Source organism: Eriocheir sinensis, chromosome 39 (assembly GCF_024679095.1).
Source record: "Eriocheir sinensis breed Jianghai 21 chromosome 39, ASM2467909v1, whole genome shotgun sequence".
In the NCBI taxonomy this organism is placed as follows: domain Eukaryota; kingdom Metazoa; phylum Arthropoda; class Malacostraca; order Decapoda; family Varunidae; genus Eriocheir; species Eriocheir sinensis.
The window spans coordinates 13,719,560-13,732,368 of NC_066547.1; the positions used below are offsets into that span (position 1 = coordinate 13,719,560).

Below are 12,809 nucleotides of genomic sequence, written 5' to 3' on the forward strand. Positions count from 1 at the left end.
GTCTACTTACTGGTACATCTCTCTCTCTCTCTCTCTCTCTCTCTCTCTCTCTCTCTCTCTCTCTCTCTCTCTCTCAGCGTGGGAAAGAGGCGACAGCAGCTCCTTGGACTCAGGCAACAGACGCACAGTGGACGAGGCAGCGGCCACCTCGACCCCAAGGAGCAACGACGAGGCGGAAGAGAGACGAGTGGGGCGTGAAGAGGAGGAGGAAGAAGACTCACACGTGAAAGAAGAGGAGGATTGGGAGAACGACGACAAGGAAGAGGAGGGAGATTGGATAAGTGGAGGAGAAGGTGGAGGCATAAGTGGAGGTGTGGAAGCATTAGAAACTCCATCTCGAGGTGCATCCATAAACCCTCCAAGTGACAAGACACGATCCACCAAACATCAGCTACTATCCGCCAAGCCCTCCACGCCCCCCTCCACCCGATACCCTCCCTCCACCACCAGGCACATCCTCCCCCACTCCACCACAGCCCCGCCAGCCGCACGAGCCTCTCCACTACCCCACAGGAAGGTCAAGGCGGGTGCTCCTCGTCCTTCCAGTGCGCAAAGAGTAGGTTCAAAGCACTCCCAGTCAAGCCGTCCCCAGCCCCAGCCTCCTCAGCCGGCTCTCCCTTATAGGCTTCCTGGAGAGCCGTACCGAGCCTCCATCGAAGCCAGAAGCACCAGCGGCAAGATAAGGAAGGTATCGAGGAGGTCGCCGTGTAGGAGCCACCAAGGAGGGATCGGTGGTGGTGGATCTCCCGTCAAGAGTCACTTCGCTGAGACTTCACGCCCTCACCTCAGCAGTAAGGGATTCCAGGCGTCAGGGAGTCTGTTCAAGCTGTCAGTGAGTGGTCAGCAGGCAGTAAGGGGGGCGGGACAGGTGTTAGGAAGCGGGACGTGGCCTGGGGGACGCCACCACGCCTCTGTCCACGCCCACGCCTCCTCCTCCTCGGCCCAGCACCACCACCACCGACCCCGCATCACGTGGGCATCTGCACCGCCTCGCTACCATGGGTCGAGGTGTGTGTGTGTGTGTGTGTGTCGTGAAAGTGAGTGTGGCACATAATCTAATGAAATGCCATTGCAGTTTAGTAGTAATAGTAATAACAATAACATTAGCAATAACAGTAGCGGCACGAGCACGAACACTAGCACTGCAAGTAATCGTGGTACAAGTGGCAGCAGCAGCATTAGGACACGTGTGCATCAATGACAACACTAACAATAGCAACATCAGCGAAAACAGAAGTACAGTAGTTGCAGCACAATCGCCAGTGGTATCAGAACTAATATTATTTTAACAGCACCAATTGCTAGCAGAATCAACACCAACAGAAGTAGTAGCACCAGTAACAGTAGTAGCAGTAGTAACAGTGGAATAGAAGTTCAGAGACTCGCCAGTCCTCATCGGCAGACCAACTTGGTGGGCGTCAGGTGATAGTCCGTCTGTCGGCACCCTCTTCATGGGCCGTCACCCGACAGAGGCCCATGGTCCCTCCGCGGAAGGACAAAATCTTTAAACAACAACAAAAGTAAAAGTAGCACCAGCAACAATAGCATAGTAGTAGCAGTGGTCGGCAGCATCAGCAGTAACAGTAGAATCAGCATCAGTAAGAGTAACAGTAGCATTATTATTATTATTATTATTATTATTAGTAGTAGTAGTAGTAGTAGTAGTAGTAGTAGTAGTAGTAGTAGTAGTAGTAGACATAGTCGTAGTAGTAGCAGTGGTTATGTCTTAGTTTCATGGTCTCGTTGCACTCCGCCACAGCTCTCAGGACCAGCCCCGTGCAGCCCAGGACCACACCCCCACCCGTCCCCCTCCCCCTCACCCCGCTGACTCTCCGCAGGCGGCCCTCAGACACCAGCCCCTCCCCGACCTCCTCCCTCAGTGACGCGGCGGGGGGCGGCGACGACAGTGACGACGGCAGCCGCTCGGCCAACTCAGCGGCGGAGTGCGACAGGCAGGGTGAGGAGGACGATCACTCCCTCCCGCGGCCTCGCTCTCCCTCCCCCGGCAGGTAAAGTGGCTTGAAGCAGGGCCACAGGATAGGAGAATTTGGCCAACTTGATCACGGGTGCCATGTTGTTAGCTAACGAGCCGCGCGATATTCAGGATGATGCTGTAACAATAGTGTTTTCTTGTGCTCTATATATATGTTCAGGATCTCGAAGTACGTGGAGCACAAAGATTCACTCTTGTATCATCATCAATTTGAATTTCGGGCGGCTATTTTGGAAACAACATGGCGCCTGCGATGTAGCTACCAGACTCTTCTATCCCATGGCTCTGGCTTGAAGAAAAAGGATGCTTCGCCTTCACCTTGACTATAGGGAAACCAAATTGTCGAGTCCGTTTTGGCGTTGGCTTCCGCGGGTCCATTTCTCCCCTCTGCTCTGCCACACAGTCCCAACACCTATTTTTTCCTCTCATATGTTACCTATAGCTTACATATGAGAGGAAGAGATAGGTGTTGGGACTGTGTGGCAGAGCAGAGGGGAGGAAAGGACCCGCGGGAGCCTACGCCAAAACGGACTCGACAATTTGGTTTGACGACTATTTACTTGATTCACAATGGAGTCCTACGTCGCTCCACTGTTCTTTAACTGTTTTTAATGCAGCAAAAATAGAATAGCGAGATTAGAGAAGATTTTGCAACACACAACAACACTCCACGATAGTCACAAAGGCCTTACAACACCCGATCAGCCTGCCAAGCACAACCTCCCTTGCCATCTCCCTTACAGCCGCACATCAACCCTCCTCTCGGCGCAACGAGCGACACATTTCAGCATTACGCCTCACCATATCTAATAATGTTCACTCACTTACCCCCCTCAATCAGACCCTCTATCTGTACAGCGGTTCCAAACGTTCTTGCACTCGGGTCCCCTTTTCATCAAAATCTTGACACCCACGCCACCCACTGATAAACAGTTTGTTTTACACAATTTTTTTTGTCACTTATTTTCATCCATACCCGGCCCTGACACGCACTAGAAGCTACCCTGGTGCTCCTTCTCATCACACACGAGTAGAAGCATGCAGCAGCAGCAGAATAAAAGCATAGAAAAGAAGCTCGAAACGATAAGATATTAAAATCGCTCTCCAATGCCTTTTCTAGCAAAACTTCGCTACCCCCCAGCCAACCCTCCTTGACCCACCCCCCCATGGGGAAGGGCTGCGACCCACCGGTTGGGGATCTGTGCTCTAACATCAATGCGATCATATCTCGTCACTATAGAGAACAATACCTACTGAAGCTCGCTAGATCAGGCTCTCTAACCACCGCCACACCCCTAAATTCGTATTCTATATAGTTGAAAGAATAAGCTGGCTCAGCGGTGGTTTAGTTCCTTGACTCTAGACCGCGCGCCACTTTCAACCAGAAACAACAGAGATAGATACCGAAAAGAAAGACCGGGTGGATCAGCAACAGACAGACAGCGAATAGAGAGCGCGGATGATTTAGTTCTGACCTGACCGGGCGCCATTTTACACCAAAAGCAACAGATAAGAGAGCGACAAGAAAGAGAGAACGGGCAGTGGGGAACAACACCCTCGTGACCTTTCCTCCAGCAGGGTGACATGACCTTTGGCGTTTGGGCCGCGTGGACACCCCTCGCGCCTCCACACCTTCACACGCACTCCCACAGGTTGCCGCCTCGCCTGCCCGTCGTGAGTGTCGTGCCGTGCTGGTCCCCGCGCAGCGACACCACCTCCGTCACCTCCACCTCCACGCCCCGCCTACCCCGACGGCAGCCCACGCCCACCCCGTCAGGAGCAGTGACAGGAGGAGGAGCTAAGAAGGGAGGCGGTGCTGGTGGTGGAGGTGGAGGTGGAGGCGAAGGAGGAGGAGGAGGAGGGGGTCGCCACACACTTCCCAAAGGACGGAAGCACAGCACACGCCCCGCCTCCGCCACCCACCACCTCCCACATTACCGCCCGCCGCCCACGCTCGCCGCCGCCCGCAGTTTAGACCAATTAGGTAAGTGCCCCCTCCCTTTCTGGCTACTCCCTAACAATTATCTGCTTCGTCATTTGTTTATTTCCACCCTTTTAAGTTTGTCCCATTCTCCTTCATCCGCCTCATAATTTCTAATCATATTTTTCATTTTCTTCCCTTTCATTATTTTGCTATTTTTGTTCCTCTCCTCTTAGTCATCCGCCTCATAGTTCCCAACCATATTTTTTCGTCTTTCCCATTCATTATTTTTCCTTTCTCCTGCTCTCGCTCCTTCCTCTTCTCTCCTGTCTCTTCCTCATTTTTTTTGTCCCACTCCTCTTACTATGTCTCTAGGTCTCTTCCTCGTTATTTCCACTTTTCTATTTTTGCCACAATTCCCTTATTAATCTGCATCTTATTTCTTAAAGATCTTTTTCATCTTTCATTATTTTCCCTTTTCTTTTCTCTTCTGCTCCTCTCTCTCTCTCTCTCTCTCTCTCTCTCTCTCTCTCTCTCTCTCTCTCTCTCTCTCTCTCTCTCTCTCTCTCTCTCTCTCTCTCTCTCTCTCTCTCTCTCTCTCTCTCTCTCTCTCTCTCTCTCTCACCACTACCTCTTCCTCTGATTCCATCCACTCTTCCTTGTCCTTCTTCCTCTCCTCCTTTACCCATTTCTCTCTTCATTTCCGCTTTCCCTGCCCTGTTCTCCTTCGCCCTTAAATCATTCTCTAGCTACTATGCTAAACATCGACACCTCACTTCGCCTCTCGTAGAAGTTGCTGGATTTTCATGGACTGTTTTGTGATCCTATAGTGATGGTTTTACCCGACTTCTGCATCTTCAACGGGACAAATCACTCATGAATAATTCTCTGTAGCCTTGGAAATTAGTCGTAATGAAAGCTTCTATCTCTATCTCCTCACCTGCCCTTTCCAACCCCATCCGTCTCCCTGACCTTCCTATAGTGATGGTTTTACCCGACTTCTACATCTTCAGCGGGACAAATCACTCATGGATACCCGGTTAATCTTCTCTGTGGTCTTGGAAATTAGTCGTAATGAAAGCCTCTATCTCCATCTCCTCACCTGCCCTTTCCAACCCCTTCCCTCGCGCTGATCCTTCCTATAGTGATGGTTTTACCCGACTTCTACATCTTCAGCGGGACAAATCCCTCATGGATACCCGGTTAATCTTCTCTGTGGTCTTGGAAATTAGTCGTAATGGAAGCCTCTATCTCCTCCCCTGCCCTTTCCAACCCCTTCCCTCGCCCCACCTCACCTTCTCCCCTCACGCCTCCTCCCCTCGCTTGTCTCCCCCACGTGACCTTACGACGCCTTCTCGTTTATATAGTTATTATCGTGTTACTTCGCTCGTTCCTTTTTATTTTTACTCGTTATGGTTCGCACTATTTTTATGCTCGGTGCCTCGATCTGCTGCAACACTGTTACTCCTCTCCTCCTATACCCTTATTTCTCTATTTATTTTCCTCTTTCTCTGCCCTGTTCTCCTCCTCCCTTAAATCATTATCTAGCCACTATTCTAAACGTATCGGGTATTTATATGTCTAGTCTCCTTGGGCAGTTTATCCTTGTATGAGCGTAATAATACACAATATGATAAAAAGGACGTGGGCATATTCTTTGTAAGGCATAAAAAAAACCTGTGATCCTCTCTACGAGTCTTCAAACCTGCCTGCACGCTTGCCTTACACCAACCCTCTTACAAAGCATGGGTAAATAATCATAACGACTGGGCATATTTCTTTTATTTTTTTTTACGTCTATGCCTATAGCGTCGGTAGGCTTGCTTGAGGGGCCTGGATGGTATTCGACCCCAGCCGGTCATGGCGCAGGCAAGTGTTTATAGTGGCGCCATCTTCTCTTGGCTCATGCTGTCCCCCGGAACTCCTTCTTGATTTACTTGGACGGTTTCCGCTAGAGTCCGGGTGATAAAAGTTGTACAATGTGTAAATGTTTGGCAAGGCAGACACTTGATTATGGTCCATCAAATCTAAGACCGTTCTGGCTACCACTCTAAAGACGATTTAACCAATGTTGAATCTTCCACCGAATACACTCCGGAACATAATCAGATCATAAATTTGCTACCTTCTCAGACTATCATAAGCCTTGGTAGCTGGTTCATAGCGACATATTTAAACCTGATTAATTACGACAATGTTATTTTTTTTAGAGTAAACAAAGCAAATATCTTAAACATTAACTTATTATCATCATGCTAACCCCCCGCCACCACCACCACCACCGCCCTGCCTTTCTTCCCTCACCCCTCAGCCGGGCCGCGAAGAGAAGGAGCGACAGGCGGCGGCGGCTTTCCCCACGACGTCGTCACCCCCCGCCGAGCCATGTCCGCCGCCTCCTGCCGCAGCCACCGCCCCCCGCGACCCTCCTCGGCCCTCACCGCCAGGCAAGTCCCTCCCGTGTACCTCGAAATCACCTTTGACTTTTGTGTTCTCGCCGCTATTGATCGCAAGGCCCCGGGAGTCTGGGCTCGTAAAAAAGTGAAGAAAGGTATAAGTAAGGGTGTTAGTTTGCGACAGAAGTGTTTCTTTGGTGTCTGGTGTTGGTTGATTGACATACATAGGCTACTTTGCTGTCAGGGTGGATTTTTAAGGGGGCACTCAGCTGATTCATGATTGTTTTTGGGTTTTTGTTGGTATATTAATAACAAATATGCTTGTACAGTTGATGGATGGCTGTGTGTGTGTGTGTATGTCTGTGTGTGTGTGTGTGTGTGTGTGTGTGTGTGTGTGTGTGTGTGTGTGTGTGTGTCATTACAACATCAGCTATTACAGGAGCCCCGGGCCGCGGCGAGGTGATGGAGGAGGTGGAGGTGGTGGTGGTGGTGAGGGCCCGTGCTGGAGTCCCCGCCTCCTGCCCCACCACCGCTCCGTCAGCACCGTCTCCCTGGCTGACTCAAGCATCCTCGCCAAGTTCATGGATGGGTAAGATGAGCATGGAGGGGTGTTGAACGGAGGGAAATGGTGTGGGGAACGGCTGTGTGGGAGGGGAAGGGAGAGGGAGGGGAAGAAAGGTTAGTGGTGGTAAGGGGCGAGGGAGAAACGCTTGATTGTGTGGGGGAGGGAGAGGGTGGGAAGAAGGGGAAGGAAATTTTAGACATAGTGCTAAAGGGGGAACGAAAAAGGAGGAACAGTAATAATGGAGGATGAGGTGAATTCAGGGGAAGAAATGGTGGTTGTGCAGGGGAGAGATAAGGTGTGTGTGTGTGTGTGTGTGTGTGTGTGTGTGTGTGTGTGTGTGTGTGTGTGTGTGTGACGTCTTTTTCCTCTCAGGCTGGAGAACACGCAGCTGCCGGCGAGGGACGTCCGCCTGTTGGAGCTGCTGGCGATGAAGCACGAGAAGCTGTTCGAGGAGCGGCAGCGCTCCCAGCAGGCCCACCGCGCCTGGCTGCTGCAGAAGGAACGCGACACCAAGGTATGTAACGTGACGCCAGCCCGCGATGCGTCTTGCTGAGGAACTGTCAATATCACTAATGGCTTCCAATCAATCACAAGTACGATTTACGGTACAGCATGGGAAATACTAGGGGAAATAATACTTCCTTACAAAATATACAACACTCCCGACCGTCTTAAAAATAAAAATCGTGTATGTAGAAAACCGTAGATTATCACAGCGGTTCTATAGCATATTAAAAAAAAAAAAAAACATATAGAAAAACAACCCCTTGAGGATATCTCAAATAATGTGATTCCAAAATATATTCCGACTCTAATAAGACGGAGGTTAAGGTGAGGAATGTGTGTGACTGCAGATGGCGGCGTCGGAGTGGGCGGCGTGGCGGGCTCAGGTGAACGACAAGCGGCGCCGAGAGAACGACGAGAACCTGCGTCGGTGGCATCGCCTGGAGGAGGTGTTCCGGCAGAGCCAAGAGAACCTGGCGTCCCTCATCACCGGCAAGGAGGAGCGGGCGAGGGAGTTGCTCACCCTACAGCGGCAGGCCAGGGTGAGTGGGGGCGGAGATAGATTGACAGATAGATATAGACTGACATAGCTAAGTGAAACCAAACTGTCGAGTCCGTTTTGGCGTTGGCTCCCGCGGGTCCATTTCTCCCCTCTGCTCTGCCACACAATCCCAACACCTATTTTTTCCTCTCATATGTTACCTATAGCTTACATATGAGAAGAGATAGGTGTTGGGACTGTGTGGCAGAGCAGAGGGGAGGCAAGGACCCGCGGGAGCCTACGCCAGACCGGCCTCGACATATTTGGAAGACTATAGCTAGCTAGATAGATAGACAGATAAAGACAGCCAGAGAGTCCTCAACACAGTGCCATACCCGACCAGGCGAGGCGGGTGGAGGAGCGACGGTCGGCGGAGAGCGCGCGGAAGGCGGCACAGGAGGCGGCGTTGCGGGCGAGGGAGGAGGCGGAGGAGCAGAAGCGGCAGCACCTCATCCAGCTATGGGAGCAGCAGCAGCGCCTGGTGGAGCAGCGGCGGCGGGAGAGGGAGGAGTTCTTCAAACGGGTGAGTGATGGGAGGAAGGAGGAATGTGAGGGTGAAATGGATGCTACTCTGAAGGATGACGAGAGGGGAAGACTTGAATGAGGGACGAGATGAAAATAACGCAAAAAAATAACCGAGGTCACTATAATATTTCTGGATGATTAAGAGAAGGGTGGGCTAAGAGGAGAAAGGAATGGTACGGTAAAGTGATGACTGTGGATCTAATGTCTGAAAGATGACGAGGGGAAGACTGGATATGAGAGGGACGAGAGGAAAAGAAAGTAAGAAAGTATTGGGGTCGCAAATCTGTGTCTGGAGGATGAAGAGGAGACAAGAACGGAATGAGAGGAGAGAGGAATAGGACGGTAAAACAATGACTGGGGATGGTAAAGTATGAAGGTTGACGAGAGGGGAAGAATGGAATGAGATGGGCGAGAGGAAAAGACTGGGGTATGACGGGAGGCGAAGAATGGAATGAGAATAGCGAGAAGACAGTGATAGTAACTTGTGTGATATTATGCGTCTGGAGGATTGCGGGGAAAGAGGAATGGGACAAGAGAGATAAGAGGATAAGGAAGGGAAAACGGGGCTAACTAGAGGATGACAGAAAGCGTGGACAGGAAGACAGGAACCGAAGGAGAGTAACGAGGAGCTGGCGAGGCTAATATACTGACTAGAGGCTTACGGGGAGAATGCGGAGTGTGAGAAAAGGGGTCATATTGTCGAGAGAGGCCTAAAGAGTGAAGGAATGGGAATAAAATAACCAAGATAAAGGTGTCGGTAGGTGAAAACTGAAGGAGCTGGCAAAACTCATATACTGACTAGAGACTGAAGGGAAAATAAAGCATAAGAGATGAGCTCATGTCGAGAGGGACGTAAAGAGTGCATAAAAAGGAAGAAAATAACAAAGATGAAGTCGGTGGGCCAAAAATTGAAGGAGGAAGAAAAAAGAGGAGGGAAGAATATACAGAAGAATGAAATTAAGGGGATGGGCGTGACGGATTACTGTGTTGGGGTAGCGTGTGGCGGAGGACAACTTGGCGGAGACGGAGCAGCAGGAGGAGCGGCGGCGGCAGGTGGAGGCGCGGGGGGAGGCGCTGCTGGCGGCGATGCGACACAACATGGAGGAGCGACTTGCCAGGGCCGAGGCGAACCTGCGGCTGCTGAACGAGGCGAAGGAGGACGCGCTCACCAGGCAGAGGTGTGTGGGGGGTGGGGGGAGGTGTGTGTGTGTGTGTGTGTGTGTGTGTGTGTGTGTGTGTGTGTGTGTGTGTGTGTGTGTGTGAGAGAGAGAGAGAGAGAGAGAGAGAGAGAGAGAGAGAGAGAGAGTTTATACATAGGCACACACTCCCCCTATATATATGCACCTTTACCCTTTACTTAGCCGGCGAAAATAATCTGCGCACACACACACACACGCACCTTCTCTACTTCTCTCTCCCCCACCACCCCCATACGCAGGAACGAGAGGGATCGGCGGGTGGCGGCGGTGCAGGCCCTCCACAATCAGCTGGAGGCCTCGATGATGCAGTGGCGGCAGCACATCCTGTCGCGGCAGCTGGAGGCCATGGCGGCGGCGGAGACGAGGCAGGAGCAGTACCTTCGGTCGCGAGCCAACAGGATCTACGCCGAGAGGTCCTCCCGCCACGTCCACCACCACCACCTCCTCCAGCAGTAAGTGCACGGTGCCCCTCCACGACGCCAAGCCCAAGCGACATTCAGGGCATGCCACAAACTACCACGAAAGTTGCGTCACACGTATAAAACTTAGAACTGCGCATTCAGTTATTATTTCATGTATCGAAATGGACGGCACTGGCTATACACCCCGGAGAACAGCATGTCAGAGGTACTTTTCCTAGCGAGCTTGGTTCTCTCTTTTTCTTTATGTAGATATATTTCGGGATTCCGGAATACAGTTTATTGTTTGGTGCCAAATGTCAAAACACGGTCGGGAAAAAATATTTTACCCATGGGTCTCAGGTTTTAAAGTTTGCGTCTGTTTATGGTTTATATGACCACTGAGTGAACAATCGACTTTTGCTTTACGCTTTACGCATACGGTGCTGCGGTAGGAAACACCGAAAATGTAAAAAAATTGGTCATCAAAGAGTTTGAAATTTTTAAATTAATCAAACGCTTATTTCATAATAAATGAAAATCGTGCATACGCGGACGTACTGGTCAGTAATTTTTTTTTGTATTATGCTACTTTTTTGTGAATTAATATATATAATGGCATTTTTCTATCCTTTAGGAACTCTGATTCTGTAAAGCATTTTGTATATATGAGCTTTAATATGGATGAAATCACCTGCATACTTCATTAGGTCATCTGCTTTAACCCTATTTATTCCATTCACATCTTTCTTTACTAAGGTTACTTAGGAATCATTTGAGTTAAGCAAATAATTTTCCTCACCACCATCTTTCTACCTACCTTCTACAACTGTACAATTTGGAGTTTAATTTTTCCCCAAGTCTGACAACCTCCTCCGTATTATTTGTGACATTGCCTTTCACAAAACTGTTCTCAAACTGTCAATCTATCCACCTATTCAACTATCCACCCATCTAAGACCATTACGGGAAGTCATCGCGTGTCTTGGCAGAGTGTTGGCGCGGGAGGAAGCAGAGCTGGCCATGGCGAAAAGGTGCCTGGAGGCAAAGGACACGAGGGCGCAGGAGTTGGCGAGGGAGAGGGAGCGGCAGGTGGCCAAAGCTCGCTCCACCGCCCACACCACCGCCGCCCTCAGGGAGAACCTCAGGTAAGTATTTTCTGTGGTAACTCAGCATAAGCAGCCCTTCCTCCAGTCTTAAGTCACTGAGATACTCCACGACCTCGAACACGTAATGAACCACTCCCCAAACCTCAAACAGACGTATATATTTACGCTGCCGCGGTGTTATGATTCACGATACGTCTACAAAGGGTAAGAATCCGTTTAAGACCTCTTAGGCTGGTATTCTTAGACGCTTCCTTCTCTTATACCAATAATTTTAAAGGCATAAAATGAAGTTAAACGCGTTCCCATGAGTGTTTCTTTTCGTTCATGGTACGGAAGGAGGGTCAAATCGTCAAACTACCACCAGGGTAATTAAACTACCCCTGGAAATGGCCACAACTCATACGAAAGCCTTGTCAAATGTAAGTGCTTGGGCTCTGGAATGTTTAATAATACGGCCCTTAGAGATTTCGACAGAAGGAAGTAGTTTTCAGAGTGGTCAGCGCGCGGACGTGGTGATCCCGGAGACTCGGGGTCACGTTCCACCGCAAGCAGCTTATAATTTTCAACCATCACAGAGCAGCGAAAAATTACCCACATGCTGGCTAGATCCTCCAGCAACCCAAAATTCCGCGACTTTGATCAAGAGACGCATTAGGTGGTAGCATGGGCGAAGTAAAACTCATATATATATCGGTAGCCCCTTGAAATAGTAAAATCATCCCGCGTCACTAACGGGCAGGGGTAAAACAAGGCCAGACCCCCACATCCCCAAGAGCCTATTGGCGCTATGGGCTGCACATAAAAAAAAACTAATCAGCACACGACAGAACCCCTTGGTCACGTGCTATTTTGATACAACCGCAGATAAGTGTCCAGAATAACACGCCCCTGGCACTCCGCGTATGTATTCTTAAACTAACAAAATCGCACGGAAACCTCACGTAACTTATCGCCGCTAAAACAGTAACCCATCGGGCCATCACCGATAAAAGTAATTGGTAAATATGGAGATTCACTACGCGCCTCAAATATTACCCCCACGAGAATAATAACCTTTCCAAGGTCTCACATACTGTTGTACTTATCTAGTTTTACCGGCGCATTATACATGTGGTGGGGGGTCCAGGGGGGGCTGCGATCCCCCTGGTTAGGAGGGGGACGAACCCCTCCGTTAGAGGTTAGGTTATGTAGAGTTTGAGGTTGGAGTAGTTTAAATATACTCCCCCACCCAAAAAAACAGATTTCCCACGGGTCCCCCATGATCGTTTGGGGAAGGGGATTAGGCCTTTTTTCTTTACTTTCAAGTATTTGCGCCTTCATATTATGGTTGAGGGACATGTATTTCGTCCCTTAATTAACTATAATATGGAGGCGTAATATCGTATTTTGGAGGCGCGGAGTCATCTCCACAATTACCACTCAAACATTTCGCAGCCCAAACACACACATTTAGCAAAGATTTCATAAGAGTTTGGGAAATTTCCAGGGGTAATGTTATGGCCCTGGTGGTAGTTTGACCTTTCTTCTGTATCATGAACCTAAATGAACCCTCGTTAAAACCCGACTGAGCTCCTTTTTGGGCTTAGGAAATAGTTGATGTGAGAGGCGGAAGTGTCTGAGAATACCGACCCAGTACAACAGCCATGCTACACTTACCTCCC

General features: G+C 49.9%; 1 protein-coding gene across 3 annotated transcripts in view; it reads left to right on the forward strand.

Moving 5' to 3' along the window:
- The window catches only part of LOC127009033 (coiled-coil domain-containing protein 177-like), a 21,996-nt gene that overhangs the window by 7,725 nt on the left and 1,462 nt on the right, over window positions 1-12,809 (forward strand). For 2 of the 3 annotated variants that reach the window (XM_050881698.1, XM_050881699.1), the window contains exons 6-16: window positions 78-1,008; window positions 1,839-2,009; window positions 3,646-3,977; window positions 6,226-6,358; window positions 6,747-6,896; window positions 7,245-7,386; window positions 7,727-7,918; window positions 8,261-8,440; window positions 9,439-9,620; window positions 9,881-10,093; window positions 11,032-11,187. In XM_050881698.1, the coding sequence (XP_050737655.1) occupies window positions 78-1,008; window positions 1,839-2,009; window positions 3,646-3,977; window positions 6,226-6,358; window positions 6,747-6,896; window positions 7,245-7,386; window positions 7,727-7,918; window positions 8,261-8,440; window positions 9,439-9,620; window positions 9,881-10,093; window positions 11,032-11,187 (2,782 nt within the window). Of the gene's footprint in view, window positions 1-77; window positions 1,009-1,759; window positions 2,010-3,645; window positions 3,978-6,225; window positions 6,359-6,746; window positions 6,897-7,244; window positions 7,387-7,726; window positions 7,919-8,260; window positions 8,441-9,438; window positions 9,621-9,880; window positions 10,094-11,031; window positions 11,188-12,809 lie in introns of those variants that run through there. The other variant, XM_050881701.1, reaches the window with a different exon arrangement.